The sequence below is a fragment of the Scyliorhinus canicula genome, chromosome 18, assembly GCF_902713615.1.
Source record: "Scyliorhinus canicula chromosome 18, sScyCan1.1, whole genome shotgun sequence".
NCBI lineage: Eukaryota > Metazoa > Chordata > Chondrichthyes > Carcharhiniformes > Scyliorhinidae > Scyliorhinus > Scyliorhinus canicula.
In genome coordinates, this window is record NC_052163.1 from 96,756,749 (window position 1) to 96,784,022 (window position 27,274).

Sequence of the window (27,274 nt, forward strand, 5' to 3'; positions counted from 1 at the left end):
AACTCCCGGGCTGTCGACAAAATGGAGTATCCCGACGGCGGAGAATCCAGCCCCAGGCTTCTGTCAGGTATCCTAGCAAAGGTTGGGGTCTGGTCCTGGATGGTAATAAAAATGTTACTTTGTTAAAATCATGACAAGGGAAGGGTTCCCTTCTTTGATTTTGCACAACTCGACATTTGCAATCAACCATGTGGAGTCTGTCTTGCGTACCAGCAGGTTTATGTTGGGAGCACAAATAACTCTAAAAAATCATAGCCTAGCTGTGAAAACCTATTAGCTTTACTCTGCAGTTACTTATCTTAGCATATAGAATGCAATGCAGTTTTATTAAGTACATTTGCCACTGGAATCATGGGAAATCCAGATGTGCCTCACAGCATTTTGATTAGTAAATAAAATGAGTAATAGTCACCATTGTTGTAAGTGCAGCTAGCTGAAAAGCTGCAGTATTAAACACCTAACGCAACGTAATTAATGGCAAATTCGAATTCTCAGTGTTTAATGTAATATTTAATTCTACTCTCAAATACACTGAATAGAAAATGGTTTTAAAACTTACATGGCATCATTTTTGTGGCCATATTTGTATACTTTCAAAGAGATATCTCTGAAAGAGATTGTGAACACTACAGGTTTGAAACAGTCTTTTCACTGACTATGAGTCACAGGTCCTTGATGTGAAAATAACAGTCCTTTAGGCTGATGCTCGACATATATCTTGAGATTGCAGAAGAATCACTCAGAAATAGATATTGTCTAAACAGTGTCTGTCACTGTTTTGCTGTTAAAATAATATGCAAATGTTTCTCTTCAGCATTAAGATAGCTTGCCGAAACACATTAACCGCAATGCTGGAAAACAAAATTAAGTACTGTATCAACACTGTGCACAATACTGTGCGTTACACTTCCTTTGTCTTTACGGTTTTCATATGTGAGAGAAATAAGAAGAATTTCTGTAAGATTGACAAGAGATAGAATCATAATTTCACATCCATTTGTTATTAGTCCTTTACTCTTTTGTCAGGCTGTTTAACCACCATGTCTGGCAGGATGTTAGTTAATTATCCCATTACTGACTAATTCATATTAAATAAATTAGCTGTTGTGCTCAGTAAGGAATTATGTTACAACAGGCACAAGAGGAAAATTAACCAATTGTACTGTAACAATTTAGTGTGCAGGTTTTGTACAGTGCGAGCTCTGTAGGATCTACCACTATTCAAGAAATGTGCTGAAGGTTCAAAGCAATCTGTTGTTAATCAAAACGTAGTTTAGCAATGGTGGATAAATCACTAGTCCTACACCACACATGTACATACATGCATAAATGTACATACATGCACACATCAAAAGATTGGCAATTTAATGTTCATTTTCAGTTCATGGACTTTGAAACATTTAGCAGTTGTGATTAAGCCTGATATTTAAAATGCCGCGTAATTTTATCTGTTATGATGCATTTTTCCTCTTGTACATCACATCCATTCACGAGTAACGGTTTCACAGAGAGACAGGGGAATAGAGCGTACATCACCTCGAGCAGATCACTACAGCTCAAAGAAAAATGAAGAATGGTGCTGTATATTGTGCTTTGCAAAAGTTTTATTAGAAAATTTCAGTCAGAAACTACTCTAAGAACTAGACTCTGGCCGTGGGAGACTTCTTGACATCACCATGCTGTCACATTTGTCACCCCTACCATCCACCAGGGCAGATACTCACACCTCGGTGGGATTACCTAGTAAGCAGGCTTCTGGGTCACTCACTGGTGAGCATCTCATAATCGAAGATCCACAGCAAGCGGAGGACGAAATGTCTCCGGGAACTGACACTTGAGGGGATACCGGAGCCCAGGACTCAGCAGAGATCCTAGCCAATGACTTGCCTCTTGGTCCGGTTGTTACAGAGATGCTTGAACTACAAAGGCAGCCGCTACGGCAAGATCCCGATTTCGCCTATGGGAGTGGGCCAGTTGCATCGCAAACTGTTTGCCGCCTGAATGGATCTTGTTTTTGGCCTCTCTCGTTCTTCACCAGCTTGTTACGCTTGAGCGAGAGCACCATGAAGCCGGAGAATCATGCCCCTAGTCTCAGGAACAGAGAATCCAGCCCAATGTTGGAGGAATTAGTTGACGCAAGCAGCCTGGGAAAGGGGAACTACAGGAGCATATACGGACAACATTTAGAAAGGACATGCTTCCCACTGGACGGAACAAGGGAGGAAGAGTTAGAGACAGAAGTAGGGTGGGGACTCTGGAGTAAAGCACTGAACAGGGCCACCTGCATCTCCTCCTGAGCAAGGCTAAGCCTCATACAGATTAAATTGGTGCACAGAGCACAGCTAACAAGAACTCGAATGAGCAGGTTCTTCCTGGAAGTGGAGGACAAATGTGAACGGTGCCAGGGGGGCCCGACCAACCACGCCCACATGTTCTGGGAGTGCCCCAAACTTGTCGGGTGCTGGACAGCCTTCTTCAAGGCAGAGGCAATGTCCAAGGTTGTGGAGATGAGGGTGGTGCCATAATATCCACTCATGTATATCATGAGATGCAGACAGGCAGTGATTGACACACAGGATAGCCAATGAACAGACACGACACAGAACAACCAATCACCAGACTGGACACCACCACTATAGAGACCACAGGGCATTAAGGCTCTCTCTCTCTCTCACAGGACACGGCTAGGGAGATAGTCACAGTGCACAGGCCAATGAACATCATCACCATGTGGTAGAGAGCTAGTCTGGTTCAGCCAGTAGGAGGTTATCAGTTAGGTTAATAGAGTGTCATCCCACAGCAGATTATGTACAGCAATCAACAGGTTCAATAAAACAGTGTTGGACCATCACCTGTCGGAAGCCTGTTTTTCGTTTTACTGCATCCAGTTGCAGTCGATGTTAGACCAGCACAGATAACACATCAATGGAGCCTGCTAATTAGTGGCAGTCTTCGCGATATCGGACCAGCCAGAAATACATATGGGGAAGAGGCCGACACCCTTGCCTTTACTTCTCTAATCACCCGGTGGAGAATCCTCCTTGGCTGGCGATCAGCAGCACCACCCACAGCTGCAGACTGACTGGCAGAGCATTCAGGATTTCTCCACCTGGAGAAAATCAAATGACCATCTGAGGGTCTGAAGATGGCTTCCACAAAGCATGAGGCCCATTCATCGACTTGTTCCAAGACCTGTTCGAAGCCAACAACTGATAGAGCGGGGGGATGTATGGCAGCCACCGTGACCACAGAAAGCAGACAGGACCGAGGGGGATGCAACAGGGGAGGAGAGACCGGAGGAAACAGCAAGGGGGAGCCCAGAGAGAGACATGGGGACCAGAGTTCCCAACGCAAAGCCACAAGAATAAGACAAAACCAAACAAACTACCTACGATAAAAGGGTCTAGGTACTCTAGGATAATAGCATAAGACCCGGAAACAGCCGAAGAGGGAAAGTCAAAAAGGAACAACATGTAAACTGTCACCGTTTCATCTGTTTTTATGTAATAAAAATATTTTTTTAAATAATCAACAGGTGATCAGTGGTTTTTAACATGATACCCTAACCCTAATCCTAGCCGTCACCTTAACCCTAACCCTAACCAGTTTATATTCCTGAGGGACAAGAACTCTATTAACAAAACAAAACAGCCACAAGTGACAAAGAGTTTAGGGACAAAAAAGCAGAAAATGCAAAACACGGCACAGACCATGGTGACTGAGAGCGATACAAAGAACAATGAAAGGTAACAATAGGTAATAAGAGCTACAATTGAAAATGAAAAAAAAACTTGCAAAAAATATCAAAATCAATGCAAAAGAACTTTGCATTTATACTGGGAAAAAGTGGTCTGACACAATCTGAGCCCCTTGAAAACAGCTAACTTTAAATGCAAATAAAGAAAAGGTAAACAACATTGTTAACTTTGAATAATTACTTTGTGCCCATATTTACAGTAGAATTTTAGGATAGCATGCATTAACAGAGAATGGTATAGAAAAAATGTGATGGAATTGATGCATGAGCGGTGTAACTGATCATCTGTATCTTGGTAGTTGATGAATAATCCTAGCTGAAAAAAGAACCATATGGAAGGGCATTTGCCTCTATCAAAACTGCCCACCTTAGTGTCATCGGCTTACGTGGATACGTGACTCTCATCTAATTAATAAATAGTGATTGGTTGAGACTGCAACATCCCTAAGGGATACCACTTGTTATGCCCTGCTAATTAGAATATTTGTCACTTATCCCTCCTCACTATCGCCTGCCACTCAGCCAATTTCCGAAACAGGTCAATAATCTGTCTTCAACTTCATGAGCTTCAACCTTTGCTATAGTCTCTTATGAAGGACTTGATCAAATGCCGAAGAAAAAAAAGACCATATGATAATGGAACTGTGTGACTGACAGGTTCTTATGCTTTCTGTACCTGACTAGATTATAATAACTGACTTACCCTGGTAGAGGGGCAGTTGTCTGAGCTTCAACGGCTGGATTGCCAGGGCACGGGGGCTGCAAATAGCCCATAATTCGTCTAACTCTGTCTTAGAATATGCTAGCGGGAGGGAGAATTGTTCAGAGATGCAAAAAATCCATTGTGTATTTGCTGGTTTTAAAATAGCCGCTTACAAGGTTTAAAAGCTTATTTATGAGACTGAATTCTATGTAAAATCATAATTAAGTTTTTACCCTAAAACGGCAATGGAGAAGTAGCAATAGGATATCTGTCAAAGAAAATGTTTTGAACTGAATATCTTCAAAACAACAGAAAAAATCTTCAGGACACTTACAAGAGGTTTATAATTATGAATAAATTATTGTTATTTTTGAACAGAATTTAAAGCAGAATTCAGTCCTTATCAGTCATGTAGAATGAATCTGCACTTTCAACGGCAGCAAAACCTGAGCCCATTTTACACCCTGCCTGATTGTTGTTTGCACTGACGTAAGGGATAGTATTTAAAACAGTCAGCTGATCCATTACCATTGCTCTGCACTGCAAATACTGCGTCAGCTATGGCTGAGTGGTAGCACTTTTGCCTCTATATCAAGAGATTATGGGTTCATGTTCCAATCAGAGCACTGAGCATGAAATCTAGGCCGTCACTCCAGTATACTGGCAGAGGTGTCATATTATTGGTTGAAACGATAAACTGAGATCTGTCTTCCCTCTCAAATGGACATAACATCATAACATCATGACATCGTGACACCATGACACTATTCAAAGAACAGCAGGAGAATTCTCCCTGGTGTCCTGAACAATATTTACCCCACAACTGACATTGTTAAAAGATAGTGGGCATGATTCTCAGTCCACATTGCATTCTCGCTTGAGGTGAAATTGGGATCTCGCCGTAGCGTGGCAAGAAACCAATTATCGCCACTTAAGCCCTATTTCCATACAATTAACTGGAGCCACCCCACATCCAGCGGCCTCCCCAGCAAGCGATCATGCTGGCGCCGATTAGTACTGCCTTTTGAAAAATGTGAACCTGGCGGAAGGGCTTCTGCGGGGAGCCGAGGAGGTGAGTAGCCATCTTTGTTCACAGGCTTGCCACCCCAGTGCTCAGTGGGGTGGGGGGTCTGCCATGGGAAGGAGGGGTAGGGGAAAGGGGGAAGTGCTGGGGGGGCAGCCACGCAAGGCACCAGCATGCCAACCCCTGGATCATATGTACCCGTTCTGGGAGCGAACCCTAGCCCCTGCCCGCTTGCCCGACCAACCACTCATAACCCCCATCAACCGCCGAGGCTTCTGGCTGTGCAGCTGAAGGCTATCACTAATAGGGAACTGGCAATCATGATTAGGTGAGCACTTCACACAACCCAAGTGGATTCCCGTGGGTGGACGGGCCATGTAGCATGTGGGAGCCATTGCCTAGCATCCAAATCACTCCTTGATGCATGCACACTGTGTTTGAACACTGTGGGAGCAACACCACATAAGCAGCAGCCAACATCCGAACACCCAGGGGACAGGACACAGCTCCGGGGACTTGTCCATGGCTGGAGGGTGGGGGAGTGATACGGGGAAGGGGAGGTGCTTGGAGAGATGGGCCACGGGTTCAGAGGTCGGCCCACATAGCGGATGAAAGTGACAGAGGTGTCATACTAGTTGTGCTCTGTAGTGATCTCTTAATGTGCATGTACATAAGGGGTTAATGTGTAATCAGTAGCACCACATGATCAATAGAGGGCTGGACCAACAAGGGTATAAAAGAAACCACATTGGGTCTCTCTCCCTCTCTTTTGGGTGTATTACGACAAGGATAGGAGTATCAGATTAGTTCAGATGGTTAGTGGAGTTAGGTGTAGTCACTGTAGTTAGATCTTGTTAACCTTATCACTAGTATCAATGTTAAAGCAAAGAACTCATGCAATTATTGTTATAGTTACTCAATAAATGTTTTGTTACTACTGGACGAGTTGGAGTCTTCTTCATCGAGATTCAGAAGACCTCATCAGTAACCGAGGTTTGAGTAACACATATTACACTCCGCAGTATATCAAAACACACAATGAAGTGTAATAAAAGATTATACAGGAGTGTAGTAAAAGATGGTACCAGGCGTGTTAGCTTTAAAAGAACTAGTTAGATTAGGTTTGACAAAAAGAGAAGAAAATTCAGACCGGATATTCAACTGTGGAAGACTTCGCAGCAGATGGATCCTCAACGACTAAACGATTCGATGGACCACGTTCAAGTGTCAATGCAGCTGAAAACTGATGGTAACTTAAGTCATAACTGGAAAATGTTTATACAAAAGTTCCAAGTATATGGGCAGCAGGGTAGCATGGTGGTTAGCATAAATGCTTCACAGCTCCAGGGTCCCAGGTTCGATTCCCGGCTGGGTCACTGTCTGTGTGGAGTCTGCACGTCCTCCCCTGTGTGCGTGGGTTTCCTCCGGGTGCTCCGGTTTCCTCCCACAGTCCAAAGATGTGCGGGTTAGGTGGATTGGCCATGCTAAATTGCCCGTAGTGTCCTAATAGAAGTAAGGTTAAGGGGCGGGTTGTTGGGTTACGGGTATAGGGTGGATACGTGGGTTTGAGTAGGGTGATCATGGTTCGGCACAACATTGAGGGCCGAAGGGCCTGTTCTGTGCTGTACTGTTCTATGTTCTATGTTCTATATATGGCAGCTAATGATTTAAATCCGGTCTCTGAAAAAAGGAAAAAGCACTACTACTCGGTATAGCAGGACATGAAGCTATCGAGATCTATAACTCCTTTAATTTCTTGGAAGGTGAAGACAAAACTAAATTTAAAGTGATTATTGCAAAATTTGAAGAACACTGTAAAAGTCAGTCTGGTGAGATGCTGGAAAGATTTAACTTTTGTCATGGATGCCAGAGAACTGGAGAGCCCATCGCTGATTTTATTACAGACCTCAAGTTAATACCACAAGGCTGTAATTATGCTGATTTCAGAGACACTATGATAATAGATCAATTAATTTCTGGACTATCTGATAAAAATTTAAGGGAAGAACTTTCACAAAATAAGTATCTAACTCTAGAAATCGCTATACAAAAATGCCTTGCTTATGAACAAAAACAAAATCAATACTTTGAGTCTTTACAAACAAAGAATCAGTATCTAGAAAACAAAATTGGTAAAAATGGCACGAATACTCACCACGAGGCAGAGGCAGGGTTGAAACAGAGCGGCAGCCATCTTGTGCAAGTGCAGTCTGTCCAGTCCGCACATGCGCACTTCCCTAAAAGATGCAAACCGGCAAAAGTGTTCTGCACATGCGCGAGATGCCGCGCATGCGCAGTTGCGAAAAGAGCGCACAGTAAAGGAAATTAGGATTGCGCATGCGCAATCGAGTCCTACGCATGGCGTCATGACTGTCATGACGTCAGAGGACCCGGACCACGTACACTTAAAGGGGAAATGCCCGAAAATTGAAAAAAAGAGTTTTAAAGCTACAGAACCCAATTTTTTTACTTCGAAAGTCAGAACAATGCCTGAACTTCTACCAGCAGTTGAAAATAACCTCCGCAGCACCCTGGCACAAGCAGTTTGCACCACTCAAAGTAAAGAGCACAATGACAAATCCAAAAGCAAAGAAGGTGATTTGTTCATTGAACACGAAGAGAACAGTGACAAATCCGAAACCAAAGAAGATGATTTGTTCATTGAACATAAAGAGCACAAGAACGAATGTGAAACAAAAAGAGATGATTTGTATATTGAAGAATACTACTCAGACATGGCTGAGTTCTTTGGATATGATGATCATAGCATCAGCAACATGGTTGAAAAGCTCAATACGAATCTACTCATGGCAGATGAATCCAATACCATGATGCAATGGCAGATCGTTGAAACATTGGATGACAGCAACCTGTCAATCAGCCAAGAAGAAAACAACGCCACACAGAGGGACAGGATGACTCCGTTGAGAGAGCACAGATTGACTCCAAAGAGAGAAAACTGCACAACTCCACACAGAGAGCGAGGAAAGACTCCACAGAGAGAGCGACGCAAGCCTCCACAGAGAGCTCGTTGACAGACTCCAAAATGGAAGCAATTAAAGACTCCAGACCGACAGCCATGCACGAAGAAGACTATGAAGGTCTATCCACCTTATCTGAGCGACCAGCAGCAGACTATGAAAGTCTACCAAGTTTATGTGAACAACAAAAAGACTATGGAAGTCTACCCAGCTTATTTGAGCCACCAGAAGAAGACTATGAAAGTCTACCCAGTTAATTTAAACAACAAGAAAACACTGACTGTCTACCCATTTTGTGACAATGTGATCACGATTGACATACAAGATGTGCAAGATTACAGCGAGACTGACAGATCTCAGCTCGTATGTACAGAAGCACTCAACAATCAAAGTGAAACTACTTTTGAGTCCAGTGAGACCAAGTCAATTAAACCTCATCTACTCTAAACTACTCACAAGAAAATGAAATCTTGAGGATTTTGACTCCAAAAGAGGAGCACCAAGAAACCAAAGATGATTCAAATGAAGCAGAAATGACTCCAGAAGAGGAGCACCAAGAAATCAATGATGATTCAAGTGAACCTGAAATAACTCCAAAAGAGGAGCACCAAGAAATCAATGATGATTCAAGTGAACATGAAATTACTCCAAAAGAGGAGCACCAAGGAATCAAAGAGGAATCACATCAACCACAAATGACTGTGTCACCAAGATCAATGCAACATCAGATCATTCTTACAATCCTCAAGAAGAAATGCTCAATGAAACATCAGATACCAAAAAGGACACTGACACAAATAACTTTGAGAATGACTCAAATTCTCCACACGGCACAGTCATTGAGCGCGACAAGAACAACAAAAACCAAATGAAGCATAACAGAAACAAGACCAACAGTAGCAACAACAAAAACAACAAGAAACACAAGCACAACAAAAGCTACAAGCACAACAACAAAAACTACAAGCACAACAACAAAAACTACAAGAACAACAAAAACAACAAGAAGCATAACAAAAATGACAACAGCAACAACAAGCATGACAAAAACAACAAGACCAACAACGAAGACAACAAAAACAGAAACAACAAGCACGACAAAAACAACAACGGAAACAACAAAGACAGAAACAACAGAAGCAACAACAATGAAACAACGACCTGTACAACATGGCACAACTCTGCACATGAAGGACAATATAACAGCACAGTTCAAAACAATGGCAAGAGTACAATCATAACATGGCATGACAACGAATCTCACGAATTCATATCTGCCCCTCAGCAAACAACCAAACCAGCTTTCAAGAAAGGTGACATACAGAATCAATACCGCAAGCACAGGAAAAAGTCCAGGTCAGACAACATAGATGACATACAGAATCAATACGGCAAGCACAGGAAAAGGTCCAGGTCAGACAACGAAGATGACATACAGAATCAATATCGCATGCACAGGATAAAGTTCAGGTCAGACAACGGTGCAACACAGAATCGCTACCACACGCATCGAGAAAAAAAATCTAAATCAGACAACAAAGTGATTCAACTATTCGAACACCTCATGATGACTTGTTGGTCACTTAAACACAAGAACACTGACGATGTTCACAAAGAAATAACGACATCAACATCACCACTTCAACAACAGAAGAAGAAAGCAACTCAACCAACCAAATTCATAAAGTTTGGATTAACAAATTTTTTCATTAAGGTTGGACTCATAAATATTAATTGGCTTTGTATAATCATCAATATCATCACAACTTGTGCATAACATCATTTGTCTACCTGTTTCAAGCAAACGAGAAAACAAACCTAAGAGACTAAATGTATTAACATTTGACTGATTAAGTCATTGATTTTACGTAATGTATTTGCAAACTGCATCCATTATGTTTGTTCAATTTTCTTTACAACATACAGAAAATAAGTAACACAAGAAAAAAAGGGGAACGCAGTGCTCTCTGGATGTGCATGTACATAAGGGGTTAATGTGTAATCAGTAGCGCCACATGATCACTAGGGGGCCGGACCAACAGGGGGATAAAAGAAACTACATTGGGTCCCTCTCCCTCTCTTTTGGGTGTACTGTGACCAGGACAGGAGTATCAGATTAGTTCAAATGGTTAGTGGAGTTACGTATAGTTACTGTAGTTAGATCTTGTTAACCTTATCACTAGTATCAATGTTAAAGTAAAGAACTTATGCAATTATTGTTATAGTTACTCAATAAACCTTTTGTTACTACTGGACGAATTTGAGTCTTCTTCATCGAGATTCAGAAGACCTCATCAGTAACCAAGGTGTGAGTAACACATATTACACTCCGTAGTATATCAAGACACACAGAGAAGTGTAATAAAAAATAATACAGGAGTGTAATAAAAGATGCTCAAGGGTTTTTAATGTGTCACAGGTGTCATACGATTCCCCACTCCCAATGGTGCCTCTCCATTCTCCCCACCACACCCTCTTCCCCTCTCCCTCAGTGCCCTCAGTGATCCTCAACGTGCTTAGCCTTCCTAGCTCTACCGCTATGTCTAGGCATCTCCCCAGGATACACATCTGAGGTGGAAGCAGCCAGGTCCGAATCCTGCCACTGCAGATGATGAAAGTTAAATTCAATAAAAATATCTGGAATTAAAAGCCTAAAGGTGACCTTGAAACCATTGTCGATTGTCCTAAAAGCCCTTTAGGGAAAGAAATCTGTCATCCTTACCTCGTCTGGCCTACATGTGACACCAGACCCACAGCAATGTGGTTGATTCTTAAATGCCCTCAGGAATGGGCAATAAATGTTGGCCCAGCCAGTGATGCCCACATCCCATGAACAAATAATAAAAGAAAAGTGCTTTTTACAGGTTGTGAGGTTTCAAGCCTCCATTACTTTCCCGGGTGGTGCATTCCAGATTCTCACCACCCTCTGATAGAAAAGTATTTTTCTCAAATCCCCTCAGTCTTCTGCCCCTCACCCTAAAACTATGCACCCTAAATCTATGCCCCCTTGTGATTGAGCCTTCAACCAAGGGGAACAGCTGCTTCCTACTTATGCTGTTCAAAGTTACCGAATAAAGGATCAATCATACTAATAGGTAATAATTGTCTCAGCCCACCAATTAGTGCAAGGGAGGTGAAGGAAGAAATGCATAAATTAAGGAACTGAGTAAAAAACGTAGAACAATGATCATAGGGGATTTCAATTGCCCTGATCTAAACTGGACAGAAGAAGTAGGTGAAGGGGCTAAAGGAATGGTGTTTCTACAATGTGTACAGGGCTCCTTTCTAACCAAATGTGTGAAAAGTCTAACAAGGGGAGATTTGTTATTGGATCTTGTAATGGGAAATGGACCAGAGAAAATAGAAGTATAAAAAAAGGAAATATCTGGGCAAAAATGATCATAATGTAATATGCTTTAAGATATTGATAGAGAAGGACATAAGTGTGATGAAAACCTCTGACTCCCCAAAGCCCATCATACATCTACAAGACATAAGTGAGGAGTATTATGGAATACTCTCCATTGCCTTGATAAATGCAGCTCCAACAACAACCATGAAGCTCAACACCATCCAGGACAGAGCTGTCCGCTTGATCGGCGCTCCATCCACCACTTTAAACATCCACTCCCTCCACCACTGATACACAGTGGCAGAAGAGTATACCATCTACAAGGTCCACTGCCAAGGTTCCTTCGACATACCTGACTGTCTATCTTCTAGCCTGATGCTGATTATTTTCTTCAATAGATTGGAGAAAAGTTTATTTTGAGGAGCAGCACAATCAGGGGCGAGAGGAGCAGCAGCGGGACGAGAGGAGCAGCAGCGGGACGAGAGGAGCAGCATAAGCAGGATCTAAATATAGGCTCTTGATAAATCTCATATCTTACTGTCAATCTTAAAATTCAGTAAAATGCCTCAGCTGTTGGTAATAAACACGATTGAACACTTTATGAAGCATATGTAATTATTCTTGTTTAATTGTAGATATTTATTGAAGATTTTTCTTCGGTTAAATATTCCCTTTCCACTCAAGGTCTAAATCCAGACTGCATTTCACCAATTCCTGCTTCAAATGTCTTATTGTTTATTTGTATTATGATTTCAAAATCATTTGCATGAGATGACACACTTAGCTTATAGTTCTAAAATAATTGTTTTAGGCTTCTTACATAATTTAACTAACACTGAATGTCCCAAGTCACTTGGAATATATCCTTTGGTATATATTTGATCACAGGTTTTTGTTATCATCTCAAATTCTGTTTCTCCAAGGGCTTTTAGATGTTCTGTTGTTACTTCATCTATGCCGGGAGTTTTCCATGTACTCATCAATTTCAAAGTATTCTTTACCTTTGATATCGGATTGTTTGTTCCTTCATTTGGCTCTGTGTAATTCTAAAGTGGGACACCACAGATGAATTAACACATAAAAGACCAACTGAGGTTTCGGAAAGAGGCATATATTAAGCACATAGATAGCAAAAGAGTATATGATAGAAGTGATGAGATTAGGAGAGAAGTCAAACAGCAATTAGGAAGACAAAGAGGAACTGAGACATTAAATTGTCAGGGAGCACAAAAAAATGGTAACATATTTCACAGGCACATCAATAAAAAAAGGCTGGGATGAAAATGGGAGAAATATTGAATAATTATTTTGCTTTGGTATTTACCAGGGAGATAGAACGGATAAACATGACATTCAATATCAGAGTGAGTAATGAGATCAGTACATTTAAAATGGTAATACCATTGCTGAATTCCCCACTATCAACATTCTGGGGGTTATCACTGATCAGAAAGTGAACTGGATCTGCCACATAAATACTGTGGCTACAAGAGCAGATCAAAGGCTGGGAATTCTGTAGTGAGGAACTCATCTCCTGACACCACAAAGCTCATCAACCATCCACAAGACACAAGTCAGGAGTGTGATGGAATACTCTCCATTTGCCTGAATAAGTGCAGCTCCAACAACACTCAAGAAACTCAGCACCATCCAGGAAAAAACACCCCATCCAGGGCTGGATTATGACATGCTGAGGCCCTAAATTATGTTTTAAGGCGTCCCATATAACAAAAATAATGCTTTATTATTCTCACAGAAAGGACACTGAAAATGTAAATATGAAAGCTTTATGTGTGCATCTGACCAAAGGTGAAGGCTTTTTTATAATTTAACTAAAATACATCTTCCATAATACCTCTTGCATTATATACTTTCAAATTAAAATGTGTGCATGATTTCTTAATTATTAGATGTGAAAACTTTTTATCAACACCAATTGAAAAGCTGGTATACAATCAGCAGCTTACTAAATGGAAGCAATAATGCAACCTGCAATGTGTCTGTTTGCACATCACATGAAGTAAACCATTTAAAACATTTTCTTTCATGATTTTTAGAGAGCAACATAATTGATGTTGTCATCAAGTGATAAGCAACGAAGTTTTTAACTTTCAATATACGTCATGCTTAGGCCTTGGTGTCTGCCATTCATTTTTTACGTTTTTCAGTCATGGAAAATGACCTTTCCTCTGAACAGTTTGTTACTATTAGACTCAGAACTAGTCACAAAGGTGTTTCTCTACATTAGGGATTGCCAACTGAATCTTATCTTGGATGATGACTTGATACAGACCCTGGTGGCTAAAATGACCTTTAACTGCATGAATTTCCTTAATATAACCATTGAAGTGCTTTATTTCCCCAATGAGGATTAACATTACACATCTACAAATCTACACATGGCACATCTACAGATGTGCCATAGAGAGCATCCTATCCGGCTGCATCACAGCTTGGTGCGGCAATTTCTCGGCCCAAGACCGCAAGAAACTGCAGAGTGTGGTGAACTCAGCCCAACGCACCACACAAGTGGTACTGTCCTTGTGTGACAGTATGTATGTGCCATCCAGTGCCGTGGAACTGCATTCCGATGCTATATCAACTGTCTTTGTGGTGATGCAAGCATGGTTCATCCTTGCCATGGATTATGATGTAAGTATCATCCATTGCAAAAGGATGCCTTCACCTGTTCTTCGAACTCTTCCTGCGGTGGAACGGCTTCAAGTCTCGGGCTGTCCATTATCTGAACTTCTTCACGGGGCCTTGATGGCTCCCCGTAGGCTTCTGGAGCTAACTTTTCCAGAATTGGTATAATGTCCTCTGTTTTCAGTTGATCCGGATGGTTTCGCCGGAGGTGTCTGCTGCAGCAATCTTGCTGTCCATTTCTAAATGTGCCATCTCAGTGGATTCGCATTTCTCGGTTCCGGCATAGGCTGGGCATCCCTTGTGATCACCTCGTCATTCCCGCCAAACCACCGATGTAGCGCAGCACAGGCTTCCTCACTGAGTTTACCACCTTTGCTGTGAAACTGTTTCACTAGCGTTTCATATTCATCCAACTCCGGCTCATCGTCCAGCCCTTGGCTTATTTCTTCATAGTGTTCGTAGGATTCATCAGGGTACTCATATTCGGAGTCAGTGTCATCAGCAAATATTTCTCTTGTAAAATACAACATTGCACATGGAATTATGTGTTCACACAGGATTTGACCAATTTCAAAGTCAGCAGTGCGTTTTGCTGCAGAACGTTTATTTAACATTCCATGCTGAGGAGCTTCTGGAGGACTGAAGAAATTGGAAAACAAATCATTTGGTACCGTTTTTGTGACTGTTTTGAGAGTGTTCCGACCGCAATGCTTCGGCTTAATTTTAATGGTTTTCAATGTGACATTTTTTCATTTCTTCCATTCAATTTGGCACCAACTGCATCCCGTGATTTCTGGTTCGTCACAAAATGAGAAGTCCCATCCGTCAGGCTGCGATTCCAGCTGATACGCTTTGGTAATTACCTCATTCGTAAAATGCTCATTTGGCTCAAACGTAAACTGCAGAGTGAAGCTTCTCGGCTTTTGTATGCTCTGAACATTTAACGCTTACATCTTGTAGATGCTTTGATATGGGCTCATCATACTCCTGTATCATGCGATTGAGTATATACACCTTCTTGAAGACTGTTAACCAGAAGCCTGGAATTCCCTTTGGCTTTTCCAGCACCTCATTGGATTTGTTGTCTTTCGCCTAGACTTTTGCTTGTTTTTCATGTAGTGAGTATACCGGCACATCTCATTGCGAGCCGCAGTAACTGTCTGGCCACTTGCTGTCTGGCCCATGCAGCCACTCATGACTATTTTGAAGGATTCCTTCATTCGTTTCGGTTGGACTGCTATGGCCCTTCACTGAAATTAAATCAATAATGAGCTGCTCTTCTAGAGGCATCACCTCCACTGCATTAACTGCTCTGAATTGGTCCATTGAAGGACGTGAAAAATATTGTTTCACAAAATGATTCATTTGGCCGCACCTGGAGGATACTTTTCCATATGTTAGACATTGCCATTGGCATGTCGGTTGCCACACTTCTGGCATAAAATGGCAGACCCACTCAGCCGCTTAAAATGGCTGCCCGCACTGAGACCACGTTTCTTATTGACCTGCATCACAGTGCTGATGGTGCTGGCGTCTTCCTCCAAGTTGACGCCAAAATGTTTCGAGCTGAGTGTACTTATCTACTGTGCAGCCAACTCACTCACGTGACAAATCTTAATTGCTTTTTCCAATACCAAATATTCCTCCCGCAGCAATCTTTCATGCAGCTTGTCATATGAAATTCTTAATACTATTTGGTCGTGGATCATTGAGGATTTTAGAGTACTGAAATTGCAGGACTGGGCCTTTAGCCTCAAGCCAGTGACAAAATTGTCAAAAGATTTGCCAGGTTTCTGGGAATGCGTACGGGAAAAAAATCTCTCAAATGTCTCATTCTTTTTGGAGGAGCAATGGCGATCAATGTACGTTATCACTTGCTCGTATCTCTTGCTGTCCTCTTCGCTATCGAAAGCAAATGTATTGCTGATTTCAATAGCTCACCGACCTGGCACCATTAGCAGTAATGCAATGTGCCTCACGTCAGGCTGTGCCTGCAGGCCAAGGGCTGAAACATAGAGCTTGAATTGCTGTATGAAAACGCAGCAGTTTTCGTCTAAGTTATCCGATACTTGAAGCTGGTGGGGTTCCTTCAAACTCTCCAGCTCACGCTTCACCATCTTTTATTGCATTGAGTTGCCACAGGTCGTAGTTTACCAGGTTGGTTGAAGAATCTTATTTGTTTTTTGTTTTGTTCTTTGGCCGGTTTTCCTTTGCCTTTAAACTGGGTAATGTAGAGCAGTGTGGTAATTCGGTGCAGAGTGGGAGGAGGTGCTTTTTCCCTTTTGTTTTGATATCTTTCTTCTGGCTTTTTGAATGGTAATCTGCAGGGAGAGATCCAGAGAGCACCCTGGGAAGGTAAGTGATATAAAGACCCTTTTCAAATTTGGGGGGAAAAAACTGAAGTGACGTAACAGTAAAGCTGTGACCTGAAGGCTGGCAGGAAATCTGTTAATTTTGTTTAAAAAAAAACATTGAAGAAAATAATTAATTTATTAGGTAGAGGAGTAACTAAACCTGAGGGCAGAGATTAGTATTTAGCATTTAATTTTACAGTAAAAATCTAGCACCAGGGCCATATAGTTAATTGTAACTTAATCGAATAACAATTTAAGTATTTATTTTGAATTAATTAACTAGTACATAAATGTCACTCAGAGGGATGGAGTGCTTTAAATGTGAGATGGGGAAGATCCGTGACACTTCCAGCATTCCGGTCAACTACGTCTGCAGGAAGTATAACCAATGGCAACTCCTCACAGACTGCATGGTTCAATTGGAGCAGCAGTTGGATGCACTTAGGAGTGTGCAGGTGGTGGAAAGCATCATAGATAGGAGTTATAGAGACGTGGTCACATCCAAGGTGCTGGCAGACAGATGGGTGACTGCTGGAAAGGGCAGGCAGTCAGTGCAGGAATCCCCTGTGGCTGTCCCCTTCTCTAACATGTATACCGTTTTGGATACAGTTGGATACTGTTGGGGGGGATAGCCTATCAGGAGAAAACAACAGCAGCCAGAACAGTAGCACCACAACTGGCTCTGTTGCTCAGCGGGGAAGGAAAAGTGCAGGGAAGCAATAGTTATAGGGGACTCTATAATAAGGGGCACAGATGGGCGCTTCTGTGGACGTGAAAGAGACTCCAGGCTGGTACGTTGTCCCTCTGGTGCCAGGGTCAAGGATGTCTCTGAACGAAAACAGGATATCCTGAAGGGGGAGGGTGAGCAGCCATAGGTCGTAGTACACATAGGTACGAATGACATAGGCAGGAAGAGTGATGAGGTCCTGCAGAAGGAGTTCAAGAAGTTACGCAATAAGCTAAAAAGCAGCACCTCTAGGGTTGTAATCTCAGGATTACTCTCTGTGCCAAATGCCAATGAGGCTAGAAATAGGACGATAGTGCAGCTAAACATGTGGCTAAACCAGTGGTGTAGGAGTGAGGGTTTCAGATTTCTGGACCATTGGGATCTCTTCCGGGGCAGGTGGGACCTGTACAAGAAGGATGAGTTGCATTTAAACTAGAGGGGCACCAATATCCTGGCTGAGATGTTTGCTAGTGTCACTCGGGAGGATTTAAACTAGTATGGCAGGGGGGTGGGAATCAGAGCATTAGCTTGGAAGGTGTAATAACTGAAGGGGAAATAGAGAACAAAAATAAGAGAACAACATCACCCTCAAGCAGAGCAAAAAAGGTGACAAGGGTGAGAAGGGAGGTGGCCAATGCAGGACAGAGGGCATTGTACCTAAATGCGCACAGTCTCCGGAACAAAGTAAATGAGTTTGTTGCACACATTGAAATTGGCCGGTACGATGTTGTGGGCATCACAGAGACTTGGCAGCAAGCGGATCAGGGCTGGGATCTAAATATACAAGGATATGTGTCCTATCGAAAGGACAGGCAGATGGGCAAAGGGGGCAAGATTGCATTGTTCGTAGGGAATGAAGTTAAGGAATCGATAGCAAGGAGCGATAGAGGATCAGAAGGCATAGAATCTCTGTGGGTAGAGTTGAGGAATCGCAAAGGTAAAAAGGCCCCCTAGCAGTAGTCAGGATGTGGGGCAGAAAATAAATCATGAGATAGAAAATGCTATATTACAATAATCATGGGGGACTTCAATATGCAGTTGGACTGGGAAAATCAGGTTGCGAGTGGATCCCAAGAAAATGAATTTGTGGAATGCCTAAGAGATGTTTTATGGAGCAGCTTGTGACAGAGCCTACTAGGAAACAGGCAATTCTGGATTTGGTGATGTGTAATGAGGCAGACTTTAGTGTGGAACTTAAGGTGAAGGAACCCTTAGGAAGCAGTGACCACAACATGATCGAATTTACCCTGCAGTTTAAGAGGGAGAAGCTGGAATCAGATGCAACGATATTACATTTAAATAAATGTAACTACAAAGACATGAGGGAGGAGCTGGCCAGAGTTGATTGGAAAAGGAGCCTAGCAGAGAAGACAGTGGAACAGCAATGGCAGGAGTTCTGGGGGGTTATTCGGGAGGCGCAACAGAAATTCATCCCATGGAGGAGGAAACATGCTAAGGGGAGGACAAGGCATCCGTGGCTGACGAGGGAAGTCAAGGACAACGTAAAAGCAAAAAGAAAAAACATACAAAGTGGCGAGGATTAGTGAGAAATTAGAGAATTGGGAAGCCTTTAAAAGCAAGCAGAGGACAACTAAAAAAGCAATAAGAGGGTAGAAGATGAAATATGAGTGTGAGCTAGCTAGTAATATAAAAGAAGATAGAAGAGCTTTTTCAATATATAAAAGGTACGAAAAAGGTAAAAATAGACATTGGGCCACTAAAGGGGTCTTTTTCAGGATGGCAGCCGGTGACTAGTGGTGTGCCTCAGGGGTCTGTGCTGGGACCTAAACTTTTCACAATATCCATCAATGATCTAGAAGAAGGAACTGAAGGCATTGTTGCTAAGTTTGCAGATGATACAAAGATCTGTAGTGGGACAAGTAGTATTGAGGAAGCAAGGGGCTGCAGAAGGACTGGACAGGGTAGGAGTGGGGCAAAGATGTGAGGTTGGAATACAATGTGGAAAAGCGTGAGGTTATGCACTTTGGAAGGGGGAATAGAGGCATAGAATATTTTCTAAATGGGGAAATGCGTAGGAAATCAGAAGCACAAAGGGACTTAGGAGTCCTTGTTCAAGAGTCTCTTAAGGTTAACCTGCAGGTTCAGTCAGCGGTTAGGAAGGCAAATGCAATGTTAGCATTTATGCTCGCATTCCAAGCATTGTCCAGCATCTCTGACTTTGTCTATATAAATGTTTCTGGAACATGCCTCTCCATTCACCTGAGGAAGGAGCTGCGCTCCGAAAGCTCGTGTTTGAAACAAACCTGTTGGACTTTAACCTGGTGTTGTAAGACTTCTTACAGCATTTATGTTGAGAGGGATAGAATACAAGACCAGGGATGTACTTCTGAGGCTGTAGAAGGCTTTGGTCAGAACCCTTTTGGAGTATTATGAGCAGTTTTGGGTTCCATATCTAAGGAAGGATGTGCTGGCCTTAGAAATAATCCAGAGGAAGTCCACAAGAATGATCCCTAGAATGAAGAGCTTGTCATTTGAGGAACGGTTGAGGACTTTGGTTCTGTACTTGTTGGAGTTTAGAAGGATGAGGGGGGATCTTATTGAAACTTACAGGATATTGCAAGGCCTAAATAGAGTGGACGTGGAGAGGATGTTTCCACTTGTAGGAAAAATTAGAACCAGAGGACACCATCTCAGATTAAAGGGACGATCCTTTAAAACAGAGATGAGGAGGAATTTCTTCAGCCAGCCAGAGGGTGGTGAATCTGTGGAATTCTTTGCCGCAGAAGCCTGTGGAGGCCAAATCACTGAGTGTCTTTAAGACAGAGATAGATAGGTTATTGATTAATAAGAGGTTCAGTGGTTATGGGGAGAAGGCAGGAGAATGGTGATGAGAAAAATATCAGCCATGTTTGAATGGCGAAGCAGACTCGATGGGCTGAGTGGCCTAATTCTGCACCTATGTCGTATGGTCTTAAGCGGCTTGTGATCAGACTCCACTCTTACTTTGGACAGAATTTCATGCGTGACGTGCACTCTTGGCAGGTGCTACAGAAAGCAGCTGCTAATTCCTGATCCCGCCTGACTGATATTATGCTGACTGGCCACTTAAGTTGCAGACATCGTAAATCACTGCAGCATTGGGGTCAGCAGGGCGGGCGACCAGGGGACGCCGCGTCCAATGGCAGCCAAGTTTCAGAGCGGCATGCAAAGGTCTCTGAGGCATCATTATCTGCAGAATAACCAGTGCTGGGAGGCACCGGAGGTGGGTGGAGAGTTGTAGCAAGCCTCTCATTTCCCGGACAACTGCCTCAGAGCCCTGGTTGAGGCAGTGACAGCCATGAGGGACGTATTAATGCCTATGGATGGAAGGAGGAGGCCACCCACCTCACCTAGAAGGCATGGACAGAGGTGGCCGGTGAGGTCAGCAGGTATGACATTGTCCCACACACCTCGATCTAATGGTTCTAGTTTTTACTACTCTCTGACACCATGTTTCAAGTACAAGGACTTTAACAGTCTTTAACTATGTGTGCTTCTCGCAGACGCTTTATTGAACTGATCTTAAGATGCTTGCCTCCAAACAGAGAGAGGCACTCTCATGACATGGTCACATGACTATAGAAAGCCTGATGTGTCAATCAGACTCTCTACAATTTAAAACCCAAAGACTAGGTAAATACCACTATGTAAATTCTTGTTCTTGATATTTGTGATTCTGTGCTCACTATTATGTCGAACTGCTGCCGAACTGGTCTGAGAAACAGTTATTCCAATTTGGGTACAAGTCTGTAAGTGTTAATGATGTGAACGTTACAGTATGGCTGGACTTGGATTGCCCAAGTCTTGTCTTAACATAATGCTTGGATTATTGTTGATAAGCCCTTCTGATCTTTTTCCTAACTTTGAAACTTTGTATTAATTGTTCGTTAACCATTTCATGGTGTGTTAGCTGCGTAGTGGCTGGAGTCACATGTAAGCCAGACATTTTTTTTAAAATGTGTTTTATCACAAACAGTGACATACACAACAACCTCACAATCCAGTTTGTACAATTTTTACCCCCTACCCATCCCCTGCGATTAACAGTTCCTCAAACATTGTCATGAACAATCTCCACCGTGCCTCAAAGCCCTCCTTCAACTCAAATTTGATCTTTTCCAGCCATAGAAAGTCATACAGGTCCTCTAGCCAGGCCGCCACCCCTGCCAGCGTATCCAATTCAGCAAGATCCTTCGCTGGGCAATTAGGGAAGTGAAGGCCACAACATCGACTCCCTTCCCCTCCATCAGCTCCGGAATTTACGATACCCCAAAGGTCACCACCATTGGGTCTGGCCTGACTCCCAGCCCCACAACGTCCCAAACACCATTTTCCAGTGTTACATTCTGTGTTGTGGCCACAGTAAAGATGCACACAGAACATCTAGTTCTTTGACTAGTAAGATAGTTTATTAACAAAATGAACATGTGGAAAGATGACTAACAAACTATAATACAAACGGTAACGAATACTTGAATTCTCCTGGAACTACTTTTCCTTTTATAAATTTAGAGTACCCAATTCATTTTTTCCAATTATGGGGCAATTTAGCATGGCCAATCCACCTAGCCTGCACAACATTGGGTTGTGGGGACGAAACCCACGCAAACATGGGGAGAATGTGCAAACTCTACACGGACAGTGACCCAGAGCCGGGATCGAACTTGGGAAGTCGGCGCCATGAGGCAGAAGTGCTACCCACTGTGCCACCGTGCTGCCCCGGAACTACTTCTAATGCAACTTTCCTCAAGTACGACTTATTATCAACTGCTGGTTCTGTGGAGTCACATGGTGGATTCTGTCCCCACCGACTGGTCGAAGGTCATATATCTAACTTTATGCATTACTATGCATATACGTATCACCACACCCAGTACCTCTCCAGCTCCTCACAACCCCAGAACATGTGTGCGTGGTACGCCAGCCCTCGTCTGCACTTATCGCACTCATCGGCCACCCATTGAAAGAACTCATGCATCCTTGCCCGAGTCATATGCACCCTCTTCACTACCTTGAACTGCATCAAGCTCATCTGCATGCAAGAGGAGGTTGAATTCACCCTGTGCATCGCCTCACACCACAGACCCCAGTCTATTCTCCCCCAATTTATCCTCCCACCTTCAACCAGCTGAAGTGGTTTCAAGATGGCAGTTCACCAGCACCTTCTCAATGGCAATTAGGGATAGTTGATACATACTGGCCTTGCTAGCGATACCCATATTCCAGGTCTGTGAGAGAAGAAGATGTGGAAATCTGATCCAGGATGCTGTGTAATTTCGCTGTTATATTCTGTATCACACTTCTAGATACAGTGGAGGCAACTCGTATATGTATCAGGAAACCAGACCCCTTAAGGAAGCAGGTGGTGCCATTGAACTAATTTCTAATAACTTATTAAAGATGGTTTGTGCTCGGGTAGGTTCCTTAAGTAGAACTGATAGATCAATAAAGCATTTCTGCTTCTTTGCAGTTTTGGCCATTTTTAAACAGATCGTGGAGATTTTCGATATAAAATGTATTTTCCTGGAATCTGTTTAATGCATTCATGACACACTGTAACACATCAAAGTTACTGGCGCAAAACAATCTTGAAGAAATGTCAGTAGTTTCATTCAGTTCACATTCACATTCAGAGGCTATCAAGCAACTGTCATTACCTGGGTTTAAACCACTTCCCCACAAGGAATACCTAAACAGTAACTTTAAAGGGGTGAGCCAGGTTCAAACATAACCCCAGTGTAAACATCACGACTGCGCTCTAGACTGCGCTGGAACGGGACTGGTACAGCATGCCCACAATCTTCACCAACGTCACGAAGTTTCATGGTGGTGGTGAATGTTGAGAACAGATGCAAATCGTGTCCCACATTGTTCTGTGAACGGAACCCTGTACGTTTCACATGTTCGCGATGACAAAGCTCGAAAATGACTGGAATATGTTGAGATGCATACACTAATTAAATGAACTCCCGAACGGTGACCAATGAAATTTGGGATCAGCATGGAAAACAAATGTAGCTGCATTCGGAGAGGCAGAAGGAAAAACCCACCTGTTGTATGTAACTGACAAATTTGCACATGAACTCGCCGAAAATCCAGCTGGGGAGTGGGTATAGGACAGCGGTGAAAGGAACACAGCACACCAGAAATATAATATCAGTTGTAGCCAGGTTTGCTGTAAAAAGAAACAAAAGCTCAGATCAATTTCAATCTAAAAGGGGACTGAGAAATCAATCAAGTTGCAAATCAAGCCGTAGTTCTGTGAATCACCATCATAATTAAATATTTCTGAGTTTATTAAATCAATCATTTTAATCACGAGCTGAAGGATTGGATTTGACTTTTTCCCTGTGTATCAAAAGCGATATTTATCTTTTTGATTTACAAATACAGAATAGTTTTTTGAATTTTTACAGCTACTGGTTTAATTTAGAACAAAACATTAACTGGGAGACTAAAGCTACATTTGCCTTTATTACCGAGCCTGGTTAGTGACACAACCCTTTTCACCAGCTTCCCCGACTCGAGAATTTATGGTTAGTTTAGTACATGTTGTTTTATCATCAAGCATAAATCTGCATATTTTTTTTTCAGATACAGACCGTCCATTCTAAATGATCCATATGGGTTATATAGGTCAGACTAACTGTACCGATCCCAGACTGGATAAATGGGGAGGGTTAGCGGCATGAAGCGCACTAACTGGCCAAATGCAAAACAAAACGCTGGTGGATATGAAAGGGACGATCAATCAGCATTGTGGCGACCCCGTGTAAAATGGGACAAGTCGGAGGACTCATCGATTTTACCTATGTAAAAGTTGGTAACTGTTCGCATCTGCTTGTGCTTCGTGACCACACAAATCACCAGCGAGTTCCCAGCCAGTCCGACCACCATCAGAATCCCGAAGAAGAGAGGCACCAGCCAGGCGTCCATCAACACCGGGGGGCTCGGAGGGGCTGTCGTGTTACTGCAGACATCCTCCAAACATGAAATGTTCAGATATTGGAAAGACTCGTTCATGAAGGGGGCCGCAGAGGCGCCCAGCATCTTCCTGAAGGAATCAAAAACAATGCTCAAAACAATCAATCATCCGAGCCTCTCCCGGGAGATTCACGCCGATTTCCCTCCCCAGTTAGGCGCTGCTACCTGTCCAGACGCCTCTCCACTTCAGCACTTGGTCAATGACATCCTCAGACCATTTAGTGACAGAGCTGGATCAACTGCGACCTCACTCAGAGCTCACTGACCGAGCTCACTGGCAGCAAGAGTCGGAGGAAAAGGAGGTCGGCTGGATGCCAGGCGAGTGCAACCCTCCTGTGTTTCTATAGAGAGCTTTGACGCGATCGATGATGTATCTTTGAAATGAAAGCGGAGGGGCGGCAGGATAATAGGGGCGCTCTCCTCGAATACAACCCCCCCCCCCCCCCCCCCCCCCCATGTCTATGAGATTAAACTGCCATTGCTCAACCCCGAATGAAAAGAAAGAAACCTTTCTTTAAAGTCGAATAATTACAAACAACTCGAATTATTCAATCGTTTCAAGATTCTGTTGAATCTGTACAATATTGATGTTTTTCTTCTACATTTTATATAAGTGTACATTCCGAGCCATTTCATAGTTATTCAAAAAAAACGGCCCCTTATACTTTATATTAGTCCAAATTCACAAATCGTTATCAAATTATCCCAGCCCCTTTATACAGTAAAAAGATCTAAAAGTACCTGTGCCCGGAGGATATTTCTGTACTAAGTGTGGCAAGGTTGGTCTTTTTTGGATTCTACTGGCAGCACGGTAGCACAGTGGTTAGCAGAGTTGCTTCATAGCTGCAGGGTCCCAGGTTCGATTCCCAGCTTGGGTCACTGTCTGTGTAGAGTCTGCACATTCTCCCCGTGCCTGCGTGGATGTGTGCTGCCTGGGAGTGTCACTCCCAGGCAGCACACATCCATGGTACCACGTAGACCTGCTCCCCACTTTGGGGGCACCAGCTGTGGAAGCGAGACAGGACACCCTGTTCCCCCAAGGGGGTCGGAGGACCTGCAACAGGGCTGACAATGCAGCCTGAGTGGCAAGGTCATCAGTTCGAGCAGCATGACCAGGAGGACCACCATACAATGTCGGAAGAAGATCAACAACCTCCACCGGGCTGCAAGGGTATGTTACCACCAGTCCCCTGGCATCAGACCCGCCTGTCACCTGCCACCCTCTGACCTGAACCACACGCACCCCCCCCCCCCCCCCCCCCGCAACAAATTGACTGCTGGCACCTCAGCAGTTATAATAGTCTGTGGGATTTACCTGCACCAATCATGCCATCTTTCTCTGAGTTTCAACTTTAACTATCTCTTCTAAGCAGTTAAGAGGGACACCCTCCCTTTGGGGATCTGTGTTTAAATGTATAGATAAGAGGCACAATCCAACGGCCAGGCTGCACCTCAAAAGCAGCTCACCTCAGCGCAGCCTGGCCAATAGAAGCCAGGAGACCCCGCTCCCGGGATCTACCTGGTTCGCATCGCCTTGTGAGATCTAACGCGGTCTCGCAAGTGTTGCGATGTGAATCCTGCCCATTGTGAGGCGGGATCACTTTTTAGCAAATCTGCATATTAAAGCGAGACAACGAGTTTCACTTTAATATGCAGTTTCCCAAGTTATCCAAGACATTGGGATCTATCCCCTTCACCTCGGTACCTTGGGTGAGTGCAGTTCAGTACTGGTCTCCACAAACGGGGACCTGATGGAATGGCACTCGTGGGGTCACCCAGGGGATTGAAGGCCACCAGGTAAAAGCCTTTTGAGCAGGGTGGTATCCTGGCAGTCCCAGCCTGACACCCAGGAAGTACTACCTGGGTGTCAGCCTGGCACTGCGAGAGTGCCCAGGTGGCACTGCCAGCTGGCAGGGAACTGACAGGGTGCCAGGTTGGCATTTTCTGTGTGCTGGCAATTGGACCAGGGTGCTCTGCACGGGTGTTAGAAGGTGCGGGGGGGGGGGGCTCCCACATGGACCCTCCCAGGTGGACCCTCCCAGCTGGGGGCTCTCCCACAGTATGTTAGGGCTTGGGAGAATCGGGGGCTCGGAGATTGAGACAGCATTTAAAAATGGTGTTCTGTTTCTCTTTTGGCACCGGAGTCGGCAATTAATGTTGCCAATTAATAATGATGCCCTTTAGAGTCGTCAGGTATCAAATTATACCACCACAAGGCTTTACCGGATATCGATCAAAGGACCACACAACCAGTTAGTCAGTTCAAGTTCAAAGATAGTTTATTTACACACAAGGATTACTTCGACATGCAACACAAAACACTACAAGTTAAACTACACCTAACAACTACAATAACCTATACTTAACTTCAGGGCAACCGGCTCTATGCAGATGGACAAGGTCTTTGTCCAGATCTTGCGTGGCTGGGTAGAAGAAGTGGCTCTGTTTCTGCTGGCTTCATCCGTCTGGTAGCGATCGTTAGTCTTGAACTTGTCTGTCTGGTCGTTATGCTGCACTTTGATTGGCATAGGCCGGATCCAAGAGAAACCGAGCACATGGCTGTGTCTCTTCTTATCCCTCTGGGGCGGTCCTTAACTTGGACTCAATAATTCAACAGGCTTCGATCACTGCCTTCGATTTTGGCCAATAAAGGGGTGGGTGCCTTGATGGCTGGGCGTATCCTTAGCGGTCATTGATCTTGGCTGTTTGGGCTCCCTGAGTGAAGGGAGTGGCACCGATTAATCTG

General features: G+C 43.5%; 1 protein-coding gene across 2 annotated transcripts in view; it reads right to left on the reverse strand.

The window, feature by feature from the left end:
• Positions 1–24,843, reverse strand: part of LOC119953440 (G-protein coupled receptor 54-like) — a 52,622-nt gene extending 27,779 nt beyond the window's left edge. Inside the window, exons 1-3 of one of the 2 annotated variants that reach the window (XM_038777734.1) lie at positions 24,694–24,843; positions 24,354–24,598; positions 23,595–23,719 (exon numbers count right to left, since the gene is read on the reverse strand). In XM_038777734.1, coding sequence (XP_038633662.1) covers positions 23,595–23,719; positions 24,354–24,594 — 366 coding nt within the window. In that variant the 5' untranslated portion in view covers positions 24,595–24,598; positions 24,694–24,843. Of the gene's footprint in view, positions 1–23,594; positions 23,720–24,353 lie in introns of both variants that reach the window. The other variant, XM_038777735.1, reaches the window with a different exon arrangement.
• Between the last annotated feature and the right edge of the window lie 2,431 nt (positions 24,844–27,274).